Below are 22,099 nucleotides of genomic sequence, written 5' to 3' on the forward strand. Positions count from 1 at the left end.
GGAAGTTCCAGGCCGGCAGATTTAAAGGCAGCATTGGGAAATATAATATTCTGGACCATTCTTACTTTACCTGGTGTCATCCATAGGTCTTAGACCCCCAACTGATTATTTATCTGATTAGATTTAAAGGCCACTTGACTACATATACACTTTAAAAAGAAGGGGAAACAATGTAAAGCAGAAGAGACCACACACACACACACACACACACACACACACACACACACACACGCCTGGCAAAACAGATGGGCAAAGCTACCAACTAAGCTCCACAAGGCCTAGGAAAACAGCCTAGTTTTAAAGACTTCAGGAACACCATCAAGGTGACAGCCACATAGATTTTGGGGGCGGCAGGGATACTATTTCAGAGCACAGGAATCATATTCTGGATTCTGGATAAATGGTATTGTTTGACAGGACCTGAAACACATTAACAGAGTTTCATAGACTGTGCCTAGCTCCAGGGACATTTCAATAAATAACCAATTTTGTAACCATTTTTTTCAGAAACTAAGTCAGAATCTCCTTTATGTACTCTGCCCTTCCTTCAGGGAACCATGTAGGATTGTCCCTTCTTTTATTGTATCATCACAATGACCTGGTTGTAGACATGGCTAATGATTATATCTGACCCAAAACCATGTAATATAATTCTATTAATTAGAATTTAAGTCAATGTTGACAGCCTAATCCATACCGAGGGCATCCTTGGGCCACAATATGAAATACACAGACAGAACTTCAAGAATGCTAGTTTTCAACTTCCCTTGGACTACAAACTCAAAAATTCACTTCACATGTGGTATTAAATATGCAATATAAAATGACTTATTTTGGAAAAGGTATGTTTTGCAGACTCAATCCTATAGATGTAATAAACCACTGTTTATAACAAGGATAGACAATTGTATTTTAACGGGGAACTGCATTTTTTTATTCTGTAGTCCTCGCTTAGCAACTACAATTGGGACTGGCCATAAGTGGGAAATCACTTAGTGACGGATAGTGACTGAAGCATATGAGCTTACTTCCCCTTTAGTTGCTAAGTCATATAGTCACTAAGTGAAAAGTCATGTGAACGTGACTTACGATTCTATTTCCACCTTTCATACTGTACAATATTAACTGCTTATCACAAGTGGAAAATGCCCAATAGTTGCAAAGCACATGAATAGCAATCATATGACTGCGGGATACTGCAACTGTTATTAAATGTGGGGATTGGTCACAAAAAGGTTTTTTTAGCATTGTTATAACTTTGAATAGTTGTTGCATGAGGCACTCAATAAGAGTGGAAACCTGTGATTGCTTTTTGCCTTATAGGATTACAAAGGGTATGGAGGAGACATGAGTTCGTATTATCTTAAATTTATAAAAAAACAAATTATTCACATAGTTAAAATCCTAATTTTGCTGCCACTAGAATGTTTCAGTGACTCACTCTTGCTTTAGTGCCTAGCATGTGACACAGAATCAGCTATGGTGGGGTACTTGTGGGTATACACACACACACACACACTTTATAAGTGATAAGTGAACTCAGTCAAGTATTCTTAAGAACTCTGCTTCCTTTCTCTTCAGACAAGATCCTGTCTTTTTTTTTTCCACACACACACACCCCTTCCCCAATTAACTACAAGGGAACATTTCTCACACAGGGGTATCAGGAAACCAGTGAGATGCTTCATTTTCACGACCAGTTTATTTCTTCTGGGTATTTGCCCCATACACCAGGTACTACATATGGCAACCCCCACTTATTTTCACTGTAAAACTCTTCTCTCCTTAAGGAGAAATCATTCTTGGTTGTCTTGCCATGGATGTTAAGTGAATCACTGCAGTTAAGTTAATGTTGCAGGGCACAGCTGTTTGCTGTTCACAAATAAGGGGGAGTGCAGTCTTTGGAAGAAAGTTTTTTGTTTTTTTTTTACTTCTCCCTCTTCCCACTCAGAAGGAAGGTAGTGACTGACCTCCCCTCCCCCCTCCCCCAAATCTGAAGCAATGGAAGAAAGATGACGACTGTTTGGGAAGGAGGAGAAAACAAAAGTGCGTAGTAGCTCACTTGACTCAGTTCTTTTGGCAGGATCCCAGTCCAGCCATTGTAAGGCTTATGCTGAATCCAAAGACTTGCTATGGGAAACATGCCTGCTGGTGCTGTTGGGAGAGGTCTGCCTCTTCCCCAGTCCATTCAAAAGCTCTTATTCGTGGACGTCCCAGATCTCAGACAGAAGCGGCGGAAGCTTCTTATCTTGAAGGCGCAGAGCAAAGACCTGCTCTGAGTGCACGCTGCTCAATGTCCGCAGGCTAACCAGCTTCATCAGCATGCGGGGGAACATCAGGTGGTCCTGTGGAAGGAAAGGGAGGGCAAAAGAGGTCTGGTGAAAGTGTGACGCCTTTAGTCAGAACTGTATTGTTTGCAGGGCTGTAGGTGATTCAAAGCGCTCAAAAAGTTGCCTTTACATGTTAAGCGTTTAAGACAGGGGTGTCCAAACTTGGTCCCTTTAAGACTTTTGGACTTCAACTCCCAGAGTTCCTCAGCCAGCTTTGCTGGCTGAGGGACTCTGGGAGTTGAAGTCCAAAAGTCTTAAAGGGACCAAGTTTGGACACCCCTGGTTTAAGAGGAATACAAATTACATGGCAAACAATGCAAACTGAATACACGGCAAACAATCTTATAAACTAAAACTTCATTTTTACATACAGGTAGTCCTTGAATTATGATAGCAGTTGGTACTGGGATTGCTGTCACTAAGTGATGCGGTTGTAAAGCACAATGTTACACGAATGCACTGCTCAGGGCAATCCAAGCAGTCCCAGTTGCTGTTGTAACCTGGAGATGCACAGGACATTAAGAAGGAAGCATCAGCAGTCCCAGGTAAGGAGCGTCATGGGGGGAACAGGGAGGCCCAGTGCAGGTTGGACATGATTTGGGGAGGGAGATCCTGCGGAGGGGCATGAACAGAGGAAAGGCAAGGGGAAGAAGGGCCATGATATGTGCGAGCAAAGGGAGGAAGGCGGGTGCAGTGCACGTGAGCAAAAGGGAGGGGGGGGAGGACACAGTGTGCGTGCAGGTGAAGGAGAATGCAGTGAGAGAGAAGAAAAGCTGGGGGAAGACTTGCCCAAGCAACGAATAGACCTATGGCATCAGGACCCTGCAACCATCCTAAATGCAACTTTGTTGCCAATCACCCAAATTTTGTTTACTTGAGCGCAGGGGGCATTACAACACCCAGAACTTCAAGGAACAATTTTAAATTCCTTCGATTTTAAATCCCTTCATTCAGCGCCATCATTCAGTGCCATCGTAACTTTGAAAGGCTGCTGAACAAATTAACTCTACCGTAGGTGAGATGGGCGGCCAACAGGTCTAATAAATAAATATATAAAAATGGATGTTAAATGAAGACTGATTTACAACCATTCATTTAGTAACCGTTCAACATTACAATGGCATTGAAAAGTCACTTACGACCATTTTTCACACTTAAGACTACTGCAGCAACCCCATGGTCACATGATCAAAATTTGGGTGCTTGGCCACTGACATGACAGCTTCAGTGTCCCAGGGTCAGGGGATTACCTTTTGCAACCTTCCGACAAGCAAAATCAATGGGAAAATTAGATTTGCTTAACAATCACGATACTAACTTAACAGTTGCAATGATTCATTTAACAATTGTGACAGGAAAGGGTGGTAAATTGGGATACAGTTCACTTAACAAATGAATTTTGCTTAGCAATGGAAATTTTGAGCTGGATTTTGGTCATAAGTCGAGGACTACCTGTACCTGTTAGTTGAAAGCATTTTTTACTTACCCCTGCCCATCTATCTGAAAATAGTATGTATGTTTGACTATGGCCTATGAAAGATGCATGATTTACTAAGATACAACTTGAGGTAAAAAGGGAACCGGAAGAATTAAGGAAAAGGGAAGGAAGGAGCCATTGGCCTACTCAGGCTCTTAACACGCGAAAGCAGGACAGAATTGCACAATTCAAAAATGTTTCAGGAAGGACACTTGTCTCCACACCCTACCATTCCCAGTCTAGCCATAGGAAACTGTTAGTAGAACTAGAAGCAATAGTTCTAAAGATCTCTTATCTTTGTGGTTGCAGGGTGGTGACATCCCTGAATAAAGCAAGAGAGCCTTTTTTTCCATTTGAGAAGAGTGGGGGGGGGGGTTGAAGAAGTTTTCACTTTCAGAGCTAAAATAAATCTATTGGATTTACTACACTTATTTTTTATTTTAAATTGGAAGAAAACCATGCCAAAAATTCAGACATTTTGCCACTGATATTTGGCATTGCAATATTGGGAAATCCTTGGCAAAAAAGAACTTCAAGGCTGAAAAGGGACCTTCTTCCATCTCTAAACCCAGCATGTTCAATACATTTTCTATTGATGTTTTGACTCTGGAACCATTATTAGATAAAATACGAGAATTAATGAAAATAGAGGGAATTAAGATTAGACAATATGAGTATAAAGTTAGAGCTTTTGCAGATGATGTAGTGGTTACGTTAACGAATCCTATAAATTCAAGTAGATTTTTGTTGGAAGTAATTGATAAATATGGAAAGGTATCAGGATTTAAAATAAATCAGAATAAAACAAAAGTGATAATTAAAAATATGTCTATACAACAGAAACAAAAACTAGAGGAAATGACAGGATTTGAGGTAGTAAAAAAGGTTAAATATTTAGGGGTCTATATTAGCTCATCGAACAAGAAACTTTATAAGAATAATTATGACTTGCTATGGCAAAAAGTTCAGAATGATATGAGTGGCTGGAAGAAATTGCAGTTATCCCTATTGGGAAGGATTGCGGCTATTAAAATGAATGTGTTACCTAGATTTTTGTTTCTGTTCCAGATGATACCAATAATTAAAAAGGATAAAAATTTGGAAGATTGGCAGATTGGGATTAATAAATTTATATGGCAGGGTAAAAAGGCGAGGTTAAAATGAAAATAATACAGGACTCACGGGAAAGAGGTGGTTTAAGAATGCCTAACTTTAAACTATATTATGAAGCAGTAACCCTTTCAGTAATAAGTGACTGGTTTAACTTAACAGAGGAAAGAATTTTGAATATAGAAGGTTATGACTTGTTATATGGATGGCATGCGATTTATTTTATGAAAAAAGTGGATAGGGCTTTTAAGAATCATGTGTTGAGAAGTGCTCTTTATGGTCTGGAAAAATATTCCTATAAATTAGTATACAAGATTCCTATATGGGCGAGCCCTAGACATGCAATAGAGAATATAAATATAGAACAGAAACAGGAAATGATTACTTATAAAGAACTTTTGTATGCTGAAGGAGGTAGATTGCAATTAAAATCATTACAGGTATTAAATGAAGAAGGGAGGAATTATACTTGGTTTCAATATGGGCAAATAAGTGCTAGATGGAAAGAAGATCAAAAATTGGTATAATGCAAAGGAGGAAAATTTAATAAAGCAAATTAGAAATCAGACCCAGGAGCATATAAAGAGATTGTATAATGTGTTGCTTGAAATAGATTCGGAAAAGGATTTGGTAAAGGATTGTATGATAAAATGGGCACAGAATATTCAGGAACCAATAATGTTGGAAACATGGGAGAAAATTTGGGTTAGAAATGTTAAGTTTACACAAGCACAGAATTTAAGGAAAATTTTTATAAGATGTTTTATAGATGGCACTTAGATCCCAAAAAATTATCATGTATGTATCCTAATATCCAAGCGAAATGTTGGAGGTGTGATTGTGATGATGCTACATATTTTCATATTTGGTGGACTTGCAAGAAAATTAAGGTCTTTTGGATAAGAATTTGGTGGATTATTCAAAATGTACTGAAGAAGAAGATAAAGTTCCTGCCACAATTTTTCCTTTTGGGAATTATAACGGATTGTACAGGGATTGAGACTAAATTGATTCTGAATTTAATGACAGCAGCAAGACTGTTGATTGGACAATACTGGAAGAAGAAGAGATACCTACAATAGAAGAATGGATATTGAAAGTTATTAATTTGGCTGAGATGGCTAAAATCTCAGCGCTTTTAAAAGACAATACGCAGGAAAATATTTAATTGAATGGAAAAATGGATTGATTATCTACAAAACAGATATCAGATTAAGAAATATCAGATTGCCTTTGAATAATTAGAAAGTTATTTTATGTAATGGGAGGGGTTGGGAGATGAAAAGCTTTGGATGTGGTTATTTGGATTGAAGGAAAATTTTATTCTATGCTTGGTTTATGTATAACAATACCTTGTGATTGACCCGGAAGCCGGGGAAGGGGTTTTTTTTGTTTTTTTTTTGGGAGGGAGGGGGAAAAAAGGGGGAAAATGTTTTTGTTTTTTAAAACTCTTTCAATAAAAAAAAAAATACATTTTCTATTGTTATGCTTTAAGTAGTAATGGGCCTAGTCTAGTGTACTATGCTGTTCCAGCCACTTTGAAGGAATATGCTTAGAACTGTAGTGGTTACTTGCTCTCTTAATATTAAAGGCTAATCTGAAGCAAACTTCCTTGGGATTCAAAAAAATTATCCCTATGGTTTTGTGTCTTCAATTCAGGGATTATTCCACTTTGCAGTTCCTACCAGGACAGAAAACTATCCCTCTCTCCCTTGCAAACAAAGACTAGCACTTGCTCTGCCAAATCAACTAAAAGGAAAAGGAAAATGTCTATACAGTACAGCCTTCTAGACGTGAACTCCTATCATTCATGCTCAGCATAAAAATAGTTAATGGAGTGGAGAGGTGTAGTTCAGTGGATGGAACAGGCTACTAATTTCCCAATCCTGTCCTAAGATTTACCAGGGACACCCAAAGTTATGTTGGCTTAAGCCAGCTGTGGTCTTTGAATCTAATAAGGTTCCCCTCGCACATATGTGCTAGTCGTTCCTGACTCTAGGGTGCGGTGCTCATCTCCGTTTCAAAGCCGAAGAGCCAGCGCTGTCCGAAGACGTCTCCGTGGTCATGTGGCCAGCATAACTAAATGCCAAAGGTGCACGGAACGCTGTTTCCTTCCCATCAAAGGTTGTTCCTATTTTTCTACTTGCATTTTTATGTGCTTTCGAACTGCTAGGTTGGCAGAAGCTGGGACAAGGAACGGGAGCTCACTCCGTTTCAAGGCATTAGGGATTCGAACCACTGAACTGCCGACCTTTCGATCGACAAGCTCAGCGTCTTAGTCACTGAGCCAGCACATCCCTTTGAATCTAATAAAATGTGCTAAATCATGAGTTTGGCCTTGGGCCTTAGACCAGGTAGAATGTTATTTTTTATCACTCTTTCTCCAACCAATGATGATAATCTATCCCCTTTGCTCTATGGTTTTCTCCCTCAGCATTCATCGCTGCTCTTCTTCCCAATCCAGATACCTGTGGGCGATTGAGGTGGATGTAAGAACTGAGGGCCTCAATGTAGGGCTGCTGCAATGCCTCTACCAGGCCATGGTCCTGCACATTCGGCCTGTCAGCAGAGAAGATGTTAATCGCAATGAGGAGGGCATATTCAGCATCATCCAGCTGCAACTGTCGCATGGCCCGGGAAAACTCAAATATGGGGTTGATGAATTCGACCTGAAGACCTTGTTTTGGGGGTGAGGGAATTGGACAGGGAGAGAAACAAAACATTAGGGAACGATAGATGCCATCTAACTTTCCATGTTCAGACCTCCAAGTGTATTTCTTGTTTGTTTTAGATTTCTATCTTACCTCACTTTAGCTATTTTGCACTGCTCAAGCTTATGAGCGCTTCAAAGTATAAATGCATAAGATAAATGGTTTGGGCTGTAGATAGACCTAAAGGTTGAAAAGACTCTCCAGAAGATGGTAATAGGAAACCATCCTGTAAATGCATCCATAAAATGAAGAGCTAATTCATCATCAAGGTTAACTATCTTTTAAAAACAGAGAACAACATTGTACATTCATTAGACATTGGTATAACCTGACATGGTTAGTGGCACAAAATAATCTGAAAACCTGGCAGGCAAATGCCTATCAGAATTTTTTTTAAAAGCCAGGCAGAAGTACCGTATATACTCGAGTATAAGCCGAGTTTTTCAGCACGTTTTTTGTGCTGAAAAACGTCCCCTCGGCTTATACTCGAGTATATACGGCTTATACTCGAGTTTTTTTTTCTTCTTCTTTTTTTCACATTATACCGGATGGTGCAAACTTGGCGGGCTTTTGCATTAGCGCGGGGAAGCCCTGCCGGTGCAGTGAGAGGGCGGGGCGGGGGAGCCGCCAGCCTTCTCGGCTGAGGGAGGGAGGCTTTCCCTGACCGGTAGCTGCCTCATTTCCCTCCCTCGGCTTATACTCGAGTCCCCAGTTTACCCCAGTTTTTTTGGGTAAAATTGGGGACCTCGGCTTATACTCGGATCGGCTTATATTCGAGTATATACGGTAAGTGAAATAGATTGACACAGATTTCCTAAAGAAATGCAATAATCAAAACACCTACAAAATATGTTTTCTCCTTAACTAACCTGTCTTGACTAGCAGTAAGATACAATTCTTCAGCTGAATTCAGGATGCTGATAGGTTAGTAATAAATAATCTAGATTGGAGGAATTTATATATCAGCATTTTGAACTAGGCTTAAAAAATTAACACATAGTACAACTAAGGTGACAAATGTTTACTAGAAAGTAACTCTGGCTATAGGCAAAAAGAAAATCTGTGAAGAACAAACACTTTTAAGTTCCTCCAACACAAGTTCCCCCAAGCTTTCTATATAATGTGACATGTAAACAACTATTCCTTAACAGAGGAAGGAAAATGGAAACTAAACTAGAGAGCCTGAACCAACACACCCTTTTCACTGCACAATAAAGATCCCAGAATCAAGACCAGACATGCAGAAGGTACAAAGGACAATCCGAGTTGTTTCCAGATATTTAAGTCTCGCCTCATAGGTTCACCTCTGCAATAGGATGATTAGAAACAAATGCAAACTCTTGTTAAATGTGAAAACTCAGTAATCTTTACGACACCCTTTTCATTTGAGATGTGAAACAAGGAATCAGGAGAAATCGCCCAGAAATACATCACTGGTCCACCCAGATTTATCCCTTGGGAAATATATCAATATCCTCAAATATATTTTTGAAAAATAAAATCTATCTCCACCTTGGTAAGAACTTTAAACAAAACACATTTTGGAAAAATAGAAAGTATGTATTTCTAGACAAAACAGTAATTCTGCTTACTTTGAGATCTACTCAGAATATATAGATTTTACTGTAAAACTTGGGTTAGCAAGAAGCTTCTCTGGAATGGAGAATGAACCAACATTCACATATGCTGCGTTCTCAATTTCTCCATTTTGTATCCAATGGGAGTCATAATGTGCCAAGAATCCAAATGCCAGAAAAGTAACAACTAAGATTTTGAATCTTTTTGGACTTACCTCTACCATTTCATACACACTTTTGATTCCCCGCCCCCTCTCTGTCTGCATATTTCTTCCCTGCACCACCCCATCATGATTCACTTTTCACTCACCTGCACGGTGAAAGTCATCTTTGCTGTATGTAAAATCTTTAAGAAATGTAATGCACTGAGTCTCATGATTATAGCGCCGGGCTGTCTCTAGTAACATGATCTAAAAAGACAAGCAAGTGTCAAGGAACAGCTATTGCCCTTCTTTAAAAAACTATCTAACATTTGTGCTATGTGTTTAGGTAGGTAAATTTTGGAAAGCTAAACTCTCCTTCCTTTTCTCTGGTTAAAAAAAAATATATATCCTTTCCCATTCTGAGACCCAAAAAAGCAGAAGCAACACACAATGCAGCACACATTGCAATATAGTAAAAGCAGTGTAACAGCAAGTATCATAAATAAATATCCACTCTGTATTCATAGAAAATGTTTTAAAGTACAGCCTAATTCTCACAGACCACAGCCTTTGTACCTGGACTATAAAACTTCAGAGCCACATTTTAAAATTCTATTTGAAAAATTCTGAATAGCGAAATTATTGCTATTTTGCTTTAGGGTCAGGAGATAATGATCTTTGTGAGCATGTCTGTGTAATTTGTTTTGGTGAATCATATATTGTTCATAATAGGATTGTTTACAGTAAAGGAACTCATTTGCCGAGCTGATCTAATATTATGTCTGTCAATGTTACTCAACCTTACCATCTTGAAGATCTGTGGATTTCAACTCCTAAAATGGCTGACTGGGGAATTCTGGGAGTTGAAGTCTACACATCTTCAAGCTGCCAAGGTCGAAATCGCTGGTCTATATCAATGGCAGCAGATTGCAAAAATCCCTTTGGCGGAAAATCTTTTTCAACATTTCCTATCTGGTCCTTTTTTATTAGAAATATTATGGATTAATCTTGCTTGTGCAAAACATGCGCTATGCCAGATTTCATTGAGTTATTACTACAATGTATAGGATCTTTGGCTACTAAACAGACATTTCCAGGACAACATCCCTAGCCAACTGAAGATTTTTAGCTTTTACAGCTATGGAGGCAAAAGAAAGATCCTTGCTCACCTCAATGGTAGAAGCCTTTAGCAGTGCGATTTGGTCTTCCCGTGAGAGCTGCAGGAAGCCGGGTACTTGCTTGGCAAAGTCCACAATCTCTTGCACTGAGATGATGGCTAATTCTGTAAAATGGGCAAAGCGTTGCTGGCGTGCCTCCCGGCTGTTGGGGTCGCTGCTCATTGGCCAGGGCTGGGAAGTAATGGGAAAAATAAGAGATAAGGGAAGAAATGGGGAATGAGGTATATCCAGTACACTTTATGGCTTATCCAGAATAACAGAGTTGGAAGGGACCTTGAAGGTCTTCTAGTCCAAGAAAACTCTTTACCATTTCAGACAATGGTTGTCCAATGTCTTTTTATAACCATGGAAATCACAGTCCAATTTACCGGGAAACCATTAGGATAGGAAAGCTGCTCTAGAAAGCCATTAAGCTATTACCTGCCTTTGCCATAAGCCCTAGCCTTAGAACTAGTCAGGACTTTAAACCAATTTAGGTCTCTCTCACACACACACTTACCGTGACTTTGGGCTGATCGCTAAAGCTCCTCTTGTTGCACTGCTGTTGGGCCGCCACCAACTGCTGGATCATGCCCTCCTGCTGTGGGGTAAGAGGAACTGGCTCAGGCTGAGATAAAGCAGGATCACAGAGCAACGGAGGTACTCGCAGTACTTCGCCTCCATCTCTCTCCCCAGCTGGAACCCCATCACCCTCGTGCTTAGAGATTTTCTTCTTGCGGATTTGCTCTTCTGAAAGGACACCTGGAGGCAGAGAAGGAGTCTGGCATGAAGTGAAAAGATCTCAAAAGTTCGACAGAGAATTCCAGATGCATTTTGAAGAACCATCTTTCTCAACTGTGGGATGCACTGCCCAGATTTATTTTCTGCCTCATATTGTTTTTCCTCAAGGTACAATCCAATCCATCCCATCCTATTGATTCAAAACTTTGTACTTACAGCATTTTTTTTTCTTTTTGATGTTTGTAACTTGAGGGTTTCTTGCTGATAAGGATCATTCATCCTATCAAATAGGGGCAGTATTTCAACTCCCTTCTCACTATTAGCTATTTTGGCTTAGTCTTCAGCGCCATCTGGTGGGCCACAGATTCCTCATTTCTGCAGCAATTGGAGCAACTTTAAAATACTTAGATTTTAATTCCCAGAGTTCCCTGGCTAGGTTAGTTGGTGAATTCTGGGAGTCCACACATCTTAAAGTTGCTCAGGTTGAGAAACGCTGTCCTAGAGTTTTCGCTCTTTAAAAGGTCAATCAAGCATTTAGAATTCTGGGAGCAAATTTTGCATAGGCAAAACATCTCCTTCCTACCTTCCCTTCCAACCTTTTTATTCCACTAGGATGATCCCTGCTAGTCTGCTGCTTTTCTATTTTTTTCCCAGGCAGATCCATCCCTTTCAAGCTGAAACCACCCACTATTTATTTTTTTAAGAACTGTCCCTAGGACCACAGCGGCCCAGCACCACTCTTGGAAATCATGATGATGGAGGCAATGGCTTTGCTCTGCACCAGGACAGTTCCCATTCCTAGCTAGGCCCCGATAAGTAATCTCAACTGGTTGTAGTGGCTAAGATCCCATGACTCACATTCTTCCCGCATGCCTGCTTGTCGGCATTTTTTCAACCGGCATTCCTGGCACTTCCGGCGCATGTACATGTCCATGTGGCACTGCCCACTGCCCTTGCAGGTATACTGAGCTCCTTTGATGAGGCTGCGCCGGAAGAAGCCCTTACAACCCTCACAACTCAGGACATTATAGTGAAAACCCGAGGCCTTGTCCCCGCACACACTGCAGACTTCATCCCCCAACATCTTGGGGGCAGGTCCCTTTTTGCGTTTGCGTGCTGGCTCCTCAGCTGCAGAGGAAGAGAGATAAAACCAAAGATAATTAATGTAAGAGAAATAGGGAGCTCACATCCACTTCTTAATTGCCAAGCGTTAATGTCAATGTTTTTAAAATATTCACATGCCTGGCTATTGCAGAAAGAGGCATTTGGTTTATTCTTATCTACTCTTATCATCTTCAGTGGTCAATCATTTCAGCATTTAAAAAAATAAGCAACCAGGGGTCATAATGGAACATATAAGACTGATAGGGAAGGGATTGCATTTTATTGTGGTTAGAGTTAAGCAGTGTTTTTCAAACTTGGCAACTTTAAGATGTGTGGATTTCAACTCCCAGAATTCCCTAGTCAGCATAGTTCCTGTTATATCTGATTAGACAGGCAAACTTAACTACTCTAACTCCTCTTTTTCAAGAGGTAGCTAGCTACAAAGTCAGACTGTTCATGAAAACAGGAGCTTTTGCCCTGGATCCATTTATTTAGTTGCTTGGTACCAAACTAGGCAATCTTCAAAAACACTTGTTCAGTTCTCCTAGGCTTTTATACCATGTTGAAAGTGCTTTGATGGTATTTAGTGGTTTGTGGCTTCTATATTCCTGTGAAAATATGTGGTTATTATCTGCTTCTTTCAGTTCCCGAAAGTCTTGAGTGCAATCTTTGTAGCAGCTCCATATGTTGCCATATATGAATCATAATTTTTAATGGGCAATAACGGGCAAGTTAGAAATTATAGTAGCTGAACTAATTAAATAACCAATCTAATTATTAATCAAATTTCATTTTTTACCAAACCAATTATTTTTGAGAATGATGCCTCAAATTAAGAAAAAAGTTTGTCTTTTTGTGCCACCCATACTAGTATAGTTGCTTAGTCATTTCCACTGGATGGAGGAACAATCAGTCAGGTCAGGCTGCATAAGTACATTATCCCTAAAATAAAATAAAATTCACCGGAATCTGGCTCATAATTTTATAAAAACTAGTCATTTTCTTCAAATTTCCATACTGAAAAACAACATACAAACATTTAAAACATAACAACACATTGGCTTTTGCTCCGAATCCTTACTACACCTCTACAGGCAGTCCTTGATTTATGACTGGTTGCTTGGGAACTGTTTGATGCTATGATAGACCTCCCCCCACAAGTACATAACCATACTTCAGATGCTCAGCAATCAGGTCACATTTACAGCTATTTACAGTGTCTTGCAGTCATGCGACCACATTTTATGTTTTTGCCAAAAATTCTCATTTAATTCCAGTTTTCAGCAAAACCAGGCCCATGGTAAACCACTGCTTTGCTTAATGACTATAGTAGTCATTTAAGGGTCGCTGCAAAAAAAAGTTGTAAAATCGATCATGTGGGCGACCTGATTTATGACCATCAGAAGTTAAAGCTGTGATAGGCATGTTTATTACAGCATAATTCGGTACTACCCGTAATAGTAATTTCCTTAATAATATTCCCCTTTCTAATACACTTCAGATTGCTGAATTGGTTATTTTGCTCACCAGTGCTGTGCGTAGAACTTTCGCCATCATCTGTGCAAATTACTTCAATTTTTACTGTGTTCTGAGAGTCTTTCTTTGCCACTGACCATTCATTTTTGATCTGTGAAATGGGCTCCCCACAGTCTGTTTCTTTGAAGGAGAAGGAAAGAGAAGGAGGTAGAAGAAGGAGGTGGAGGTGGAGAAGAAGGAGAAGGAGAAGAAGATTAAACTCTGAAAAGCTTATCCTACTTGTTCAGCAGTGGGTCATCTGGTGGATTTTATTAAGCTTACCTTGTGATAACTGAGGTTCATCGGTGCCTGTTTTGGCCATCTCAGGGCATGAACCACAGCAGCATTATATAGCTAGCTTTGGAATCAGACAATAAAACAGTCCCTTGGAGTTCAGCTTCTTCAGTCCACTTTCATTTCCTCGGGAAAGACAAAAGTCCTACCATTCTCTGTCTTGTCTGGGAGAAGTACTTTACCTTAAAAGTTGCGCTCTCCTGCCTGATAGGAAAAACAGTCCATATACACTCAAGTGTGCTCTCAAATAACCAATTCTGCAAACAACATGGGGAAACTATTGTCACATGGATCAAAAATAGCTACTTTCTGAAACAGAATTAAAAAGATAAGCCAGATTTACTGAGGATAGATCATCAAGTTCTTATCTATGATGGCTCCATGGAATATCCATATTTGGAGAAGCACATCAGTGGATGCTAGATGCTGGGAGCAATAACATAAATAAGTTGTTTCTTCATACTCTGCTTGTGATAAGGCCCTTTTAGAAATACATTACTAGATTGCCTTCTACACTAATGATGAGGAAACTGTGTACTTTCAACTAAATTTCAAAGACCTCAGCAAGTAAGCAAATCACAAGCAAGGAATCTTTGCCTTTCCCACTGAATAGGAAACAAATGATATACAGACGGGGGAGGCGGCGAGGGATGGTGAATATCAAACAGAAAAAGGGGAGAGAGAGAAAAATTCCACCTAAATGTAACTCTTACTAAGATGACTAACGTTCATAAGATATAACTATTAATAGACTTTTCCCCAGAAATACACAAAAATGAAAAAGTTCCCTATCTTCATCCTATATCCGTGATGGTGAACCTATGGCACGCATGCTGGAAGTGGCACGCAGAGCAATTTCTCCGGGCATAAGGAGCCGTTGCCCGTCGCCCATTGTCCTTCTGGGTTCTGGTGTGCCAGCCACCTGGTTTTCATGCGCAACCAGAAGAGCAGCCGTCCACTGAACATGCGCACTCCAGGAAGATGATCGTCCTGTTTCCAGAGTGCGCATGCACATGGGCCTGGTGGTCTGGTTTCTGGCATGCATGCATATGCAAAGACCAGCAACAGGCGCGTGCCAAAAGATGAGGAGAGGGGATCCTGGTGATTGCTTCCTAAAGGAGCAGAGAAAAGTAAGCCGGGGCTTTCCTCCCTCCCTGCCCGTGCGGGCTTCTTGTGCAGTCCCAGAGGGCCCGGAGCACTGGCGGACCAGCAGCCACTGTGGTGGTGGTGGGCTGCCTGGGCATATGACCCTGTGGCCGCCGTCAAAGTGGGGCCGAGACACCCCTCTTGGCTCGCTCCACCAGTTGCACCCCAGAAGAACAGCAGCGGCGGCAGCTGCAGGGGGAAGGGAAGAGCGACCGGCCAGCTCAGGTGCATGCGGCAGCATTTGCTGGCAGGGCAAGTAGCTGCCTAGCCCGCGGCTCCTTCCCGGGGTATGGCCGGAGAGCCTGGCTCGGCGGGTGGCACAGCGGCAGGGGTCGGGTGGGGGTGTCCTGCCGCCTGCGGTTGGGCTCGTCACACAACCCCCGCCACTCCTGCTGCCACCCGAAAACACTGTTGCCACGATCTCAGCTGCCTGGCGATCTCCGCTGCTTCCCCAATTCCAAAAACGGGGCACGGAGAGGCAAAACAAGAGTATCACAGTTTCACGCGGTGTGCAGGAGGTGTAAGGCAAGGTGGCTAGCTGCTCTGTTTGCCCCTTCTCCAGACAACCCAGGTGGAGGGCGGTTGCTTCTGCTCCTGGCCCAAGAGGGGCCAATCTGCGGTCTGTTACTGGCAAGAGCAGCTGCTGCCTTACGCTCCCTGCACAGTGCCCACTTCGCCAACTGGGTCCTGACCTCCGCGCTTCCCAGGGCCGCTTCTGGAATCAGGCTCCAACCGAGGCAGCAAAGGTACAGGGGGCTTGCTGGGAAGCCCAGCACCCAAAGGGAGGAGCACAGGCAAAGCTTCAGGGTCGCAACAGAACAAACAACCAAAGCCTGTCTCCGCTGGCGTGCTTGCTTCTCACCCTCCTTTGGGTGCCGGGAAGAACCACCCATTACATTATGGATGCTGGCATGTGAGAGCACAAGAGCGCTCATGCGCTGACTTTGGGCACGCAACACCAAAAAGGTTCGCCATCACTGTCCTATATCAACAACTCCTCCCATCTTTTATTTTTGCATCTTCCTATATCAAACCCCACCACCACCACCACCACCATTTCATCATTTATCCACAGGCAAAAGCTGTTTCTTCCCTTCCCCGGACCTTCTTTTCCAAAACTGTTACTCACCCTCATATAGTTATTTGCTCTACATCAAACATTCCATGAGAACTTTATCCAAGGATGGGAAGTTGTCCTTAAATTCTGTCTCACCTTTCCCACCCACCCCCCAAATATGGAAAGATATTCAGCTAATATACAACCACATAGCAGGGTTTATGGCAGGGGCACAACAGCAGTTAGTAGGAAGGAGGTACAGGTGACGAAATTACGGTCTGAAGGTAAAATGTAGCCTGAAAGAAGAAAGAGAAAGAAGATATTAGCAAATTCCCTTATTGTACACCATAATAATATATGATTATGTGAAGGGTATAAGGCAGTTTGACTCACTAATACTTAGTTTTCAGAATGTTGATAAGGGTTTCCTCTTATATGTCAGCAGTATTAAAATAAAAAGTGAGTAATCTGTGGCTCAGAGCCTCATACAGAGCCTAAAACAGTGTTTGGTTTTTTTTTGCAACCTCAGATCTCAATTATATTATTGAATTTTGATTTCCTGCTCTTTCTTAACATAACATAACATCAGAGTTGGAAGGGACCTTGGAGGCCTTCTAGTCCAACCCCCTGCCCAGGCAGGAAACCCTACACCATCTCAGTCAGATGGTTATCCAACATTTTCTTAAAAATTTCCAGTGTTGGAGCATTCACAACTTCTGAAGGCAAGTCGTTCCACTTATTAATTGTTCTAACTGTCAGGAAATTTCTCCTTAGTTCTAAGTTGCTTCTTTCTTTGATCAGTTTCCACCCATTGCTTCTTGTTCTACCCTCAGGTGCTTTGGAGAACAGCCCGACTCCCTCTTCTTTGTGGTAGCCCCTGAGATATTGGAACACAGCTATCATGTCTCCCCTAGTCCTTCTTTTTGTTAAACTAGACATACCCAGTTCCTGCAACCGTTCTTCATATGTTTTAGCCTCCAGTCCCCTAATCATCTTTGTTGCTCTTCTCTGCACTCTTTCTAGAGTCTCAACATCTTTTTTACATCGTGGCAACCAAAACTGGATGCAATATTCCAAGTGTGGCCTTACCAAGGCATTATAAAGTGGTACTAACACTTCACGTGATCTTGATTCTATTCTCTGTTTATGCAGCCCAGAACTGTGTTGGCTTTTTAACAGCTGCTGCACACTGCTGGCTCATATCTAAATGGTTATCCACTAGGACTCCAAGATCCCTCTCACAGGTACTACTATTGAGCAAGGTACCACATATACGGTACTGGTGCATTTTGTTTTTGGCCTAAATGTAGAACCTTACTTTTTCACTGTTGAATTTCATTTTGTTAGATAGCCCAATGTTCAAGTCTGTCAAGATCTTTCTGTAACTTGAGCCTATCTTCTGGAGTGTTGGCTATTCCTGCCAGCTTGGTGTCATCTGCAAATTTGATGAGTTCCCCATCTATCCCTCGTCCAAGTCATTGATGAAGATGTTGAAGAGTACTGGGCCTAAAACAGAGCCTTGGGGTACTCCACTGCATACTTCCTCCATGTGGATGTAGTTCCGTTGAGGACTACACGTTGAGTGCGGTTGGTCAGCCAGTTACGAATCCATCTGGTGGTGGTGCTGTCTAACCCACATTTTCTACTTTATCTAGTAGTAGGTTATGGTCTACTTTATCAAATGCTTTACTGAAGTCCAAGTAAATTATATCGACAGCATTCCTCTGGTCTACTAATTTTGTCATTTTGTCAAAGAATGCGATAAGATTAGTCTGGCATGATCTGTTTTGACAAACCCATGTTGGCTTTTGGTTATTACTTTGTTTGCTTCTAGGTGTTCGTGATTCGTTGCTTGATTATCTTTTCCAGAATCTTCCCGGTATTGAGGTCAGACTGATAGGTCTGTAGTTTCCTGGATCTGTTTTTCCTTTTTGAAGATGGGAACTACATCAGCTCTTTTCCAGTCCTCTGGCAGCTCCCTGTGCTCCAGGATCTTTGAAAGATATAGTTCAGTGGTTCTGAGATCACGCCTGCCAGTTCCTTCAGAACCTTGGGGTGTAATCCATCCGTCCTGGTGATTTGAACTCGTCTAGGGTAGACAGGTGTTCACTTACCATTTTCTTCCCTATTTTAACTTGTGTTTCTAATCTGTTTTTGTAGTGCTGTTTTGATAGGTTGGATTGTTTTTCCTTTTGTGTAAAGACAGATGCAAAATATGAGTTAAGTAGATCTGCTTTCTCCTGTTGCTTGTCATCTTCTTGCCACTTTCTCCCAGCAATGGGCCAATTGTTTCCTTGACTTTTTCTTGTTTTTAACATGTTGGAAGAAGCTTTTTGTTATTTTTACTTTTGTCGCTAGCCTTTGTTCATTGTGAGCCTTAGCTTTCCTCACTTCATCTTTACAGGCTCGGCTATTTGCTGATATTCTGCCTTAGTTATTTGCCCCTCTTTCCACTTTTTATATTTGTCCTTTTTGTCTTTCAATTTGTCAGATAGTTCTTTATGCATCCATGCTGGTTTCTTTTGAGATCTACTATTTTTCTTCTTCATTGGTATTGTGTTAGACTGTGCTTTTATAATCTCACTTTTCAAAATTTCCCAAGCTTCTTGAGTTGTTTTCCCCCTGAGGATTCTCATCCATTGAATCCTTCTCAAGCTCTCTCTAAGTTTATTGAAATTAGCTCTCTTTAAGTCCAAGGCTCTAGTCTGACTTTGTTCTACTACTTGTATTTGCTTAATGTCGAATTCCAATATTGCGTGGTCACTTGCCCCCAAGGTTCCTGTAGCTTCAACACCTTCTATCATTTCATCTCTGTTAGTGAGAATTAAGTCCAATATGGCTGATCCCCTTGTCGCCTTCTCTATTTTTTGGGAAACAAAGTTGTCTGCTAGGTTTGTTAGGAACCTGTTGGATCTTCCACTTGGTGCAGAGTTTGTTTCCCAGTTGATGTCAGGGTAGTTAAAATCCCCCATTACTACTGTGATGTGCTTCCTACATACCTTAGTTAGCTGACTAGCAAAAAGTTCATCTACTTCCTCTGTTTGGTTGGTTGGCCTATAGTATAGACCTATGGCAATATCGTTTTTCACCCCTTTTATATTGACCCAAATACATTCAAGATGATTTTCATCATTGTTGTGCTCTATTTCTGTAGAGATGTTCTTGAGATGTGAAACTCATAAAAATTATATTGAAGTCTAAAAGAAGTTAAACAACATTTTTTAACAGCTAAAAATAACAACAATCCTTTCTCTCCAAAGTCCTCCCTGCAAAAAGCCAGAAAAAGATTCCAGGGATAACTTAGATATTTAGAATTCTGGCTAGCTGTGACAAACAAATTTGAGGAAACAAGTTCACCCAGAAAAAAACCTTTAAAATCCTTGTACATCCACTTAATGTATTTACTATATTCTTTTGTTACCCTATCTTTGTGATAAACACTAACATAATCACACATCAACCAAATATATGTTTTAAAAAACCTAATTACAATTTTTGTTATAAATGCTCTTTTAAAAGCTGAACTTTTTAGAGATTCCTTCTTTAAATCCAAAGGCAATTTAAACACAGATATTCATAGCTCTGATGCCCAGAATTATTATCTTAACAAACAACAGTCTCTGAATGAAGGCTGATGTAAAAGTTGTAACACTTTTGTAACTTTCAAAAGAGAGGTGAAATTAAATTCGGAGATCTCCGGATTTCTAACTTAATCTATTTTGTAAGGGTTTTTCTTCTCCAATAAGTTCCCAAAGCAAACTTCTGGGGAGGCCTGGCATTCCTCCAAGCTAATGATCTGCCACTTATTGTAAACTGACGTCTCCTCTCACTTGCCAGTTGCACTAGCAAACGGTTTGAAGCATTTGGTTTCACACCTCTTCACTCGCTCCTGATCCTCTCCTAAAGCAGGGCCAGGATTTCACTTTCCCAAGTTCCACCCCCTCAACCAGTCGGAGGAGTAATCTGAGGATCCTCCCCGCTCAAAAGCCCCAAACCTTTCGACACCGCTCCAGTCCAGCTCAGAAAACCTTCCCTGACACCCCACAGGATTTACCCCACCCACCCCCGAGAAAACCAATACGGGGCGACGGAGTTAACGGGATGCAAGCAGCTGAGATCTCTACCCGTCTGGGGAGAGCGGGGGAGTGCAGCAGCTTTACTTCCCAGATTTGTCCGAAAGGCTAAGGAGGAAGGAACCGGGAGTCCAGCCACTATAATTCCCACCCTCGCTCGGTGGGCAACAACGCGATTTCCCTCTCGCGCGTACAATACTTCGAGACCACTCTTTACCTTCTGCTCTCTCGGAGTCCCACCACTTGCCTAAACCAGTGAAAACACTTCTTTCGCATACAGAAGCAAGGCGCTTCCGGGAACCCTGGGCAGGCGTCACTTCCTTTCCAACGTGGGAAACCACCCCTTCTCCGAAGGGCGCGCCGTCCTCTTCCTCGGCTTTGCGTTTTCCATCGCACTGATATCTGTATCGCGGGGGTTGCACAACACCGAGCGGGGGTTGGACCCGTGAAGGAGATGAGCTCTTTGTGCTTCCAAGGAAAGGGGGAAAAAAAAAAAAAAGGAATTGTGCAATTCAGACTCTATTTAGCCACATCACAAGATGCTGATTTGGCAGACACATTTATATCCACTTTGCTGAGTGGCGAGTGCGTGGATTTCACATGCGATTCTTGAAGCAGCTTCAGTGGTGATGGTTCGCTCTTCAGCCACGGGTTGTACTTTTTGCGGTCTCTAGATTGCTTTTCACAACTTCTTCACACAAAAATAGTGCCCTTAGTTTGATAATTTCTTATAAAGAAAAGTTAGATAAAATGTTTTATAGATAGCATTTGCCACCTGCTAGGTTAGCCAAAATAATCACGAATCTCTAGTGAATGTTGGAAATGTAACCAAAAATCTGACATATATCTGTGGTGAACTTGTGCTAAAGCAAAAAAATTTTTGTCCAAAAATACATGTGGCTAGAAAAGATGTGAGGAAAATATGTAGATTTTAAACCTGAACTTTTTTTTATTAGGCACTACCAGAAAGCTTTGATAAACAAAGTGTATAATTAATATTGCATGTATTAACAGGAGCAAGGACTGTATTTTTGCAGCATTGGAAAAATGAAGAAATACCATTAGAGGAAGAGATAATTAAGTTATTGGACTGTGCAAAAATGGACAGATTTACATTGAAGATTAAACAGAAAGATATAGAATACATGGAATTTATTTTATCAATGGCTTGAAAAAAGAGATAAAGATTAGGAATATAATTTGTATTGTTAAGCAAACAAAACAACCCAGACAACACAATCTTTATTAAGCACTAATTAAATATAATAATAGAAAATTAATAAAACTTTATTAAAAAAAGAATGCCGGTAATTAAAGTTTTGTCTTCATAAGAAGCTAACCTTGGATGTTCTATGGAATCCAAACATTCTGAAACCAAGTCAGATTGAAGTTCTGAACTTCTTTTATTCTCGTGGGTTGATATACAGTTATGAAATTACAGGTACAAACTTTATTTGGTCTTAGAGCAGAATTATATCAGACAACAGCAGTCACAGACATCCACATAATTTGATACATATATAGTGAGTCTGATCTGTCCTGGAGTGGCAATCTTGATATAGTACACCTTTATAAGTACAGGATGCTTAACTGCTGGGAGATAATTTACATATTCATCTGAATGTGCAGAGAACATTTTAATAAAGGAAAGAAGCTTCCTTGTC

The 22,099-nt window shown here is 41.0% G+C and overlaps 2 protein-coding genes across 8 annotated transcripts in view; both read right to left on the minus strand.

Annotated features, from left to right (window-relative positions):
- POLD1 (DNA polymerase delta 1, catalytic subunit) overlaps nt 1-2,190 on the minus strand; it is a 57,867-nt gene extending 55,677 nt beyond the window's left edge. Inside the window, exon 1 of one of the 3 annotated variants that reach the window (XM_058183036.1) lies at nt 2,063-2,190. The gene's annotated coding sequence lies outside the window, so the exon portion shown is untranslated. The remainder of the gene's footprint in view (nt 1-2,062) is intronic. The other 2 variants (XM_058183037.1, XM_058183039.1) reach the window with 2 other exon arrangements.
- Nucleotides 1,684-20,804, minus strand: LOC131198422 (oxysterols receptor LXR-beta-like). 5 transcript variants are annotated; one of them, XM_058183050.1, is made up of 10 exons: nt 20,653-20,804; nt 16,435-16,658; nt 14,148-14,363; nt 13,878-14,006; nt 12,105-12,374; nt 11,026-11,267; nt 10,518-10,697; nt 9,516-9,615; nt 7,386-7,594; nt 1,684-2,345 (listed from the first exon to the last, which is right to left on the minus strand). In XM_058183050.1, the coding sequence occupies exons 3-10, from the start codon at nt 14,185-14,187 to the stop codon at nt 2,199-2,201; spliced, it is 1,317 nt and encodes a 438-aa protein (XP_058039033.1). In that variant the 5' UTR covers nt 14,188-14,363; nt 16,435-16,658; nt 20,653-20,804; the 3' UTR covers nt 1,684-2,198. The 5 variants fall into 5 exon arrangements, with proteins under 5 accessions (XP_058039033.1, XP_058039035.1, XP_058039032.1 ...); XM_058183052.1 differs by having other exon boundaries at nt 14,148-14,416; XM_058183049.1 differs by having other exon boundaries at nt 14,148-14,468.
- Between the last annotated feature and the right edge of the window lie 1,295 nt (nt 20,805-22,099).

Source organism: Ahaetulla prasina, chromosome 4 (assembly GCF_028640845.1).
Source record: "Ahaetulla prasina isolate Xishuangbanna chromosome 4, ASM2864084v1, whole genome shotgun sequence".
NCBI lineage: Eukaryota > Metazoa > Chordata > Lepidosauria > Squamata > Colubridae > Ahaetulla > Ahaetulla prasina.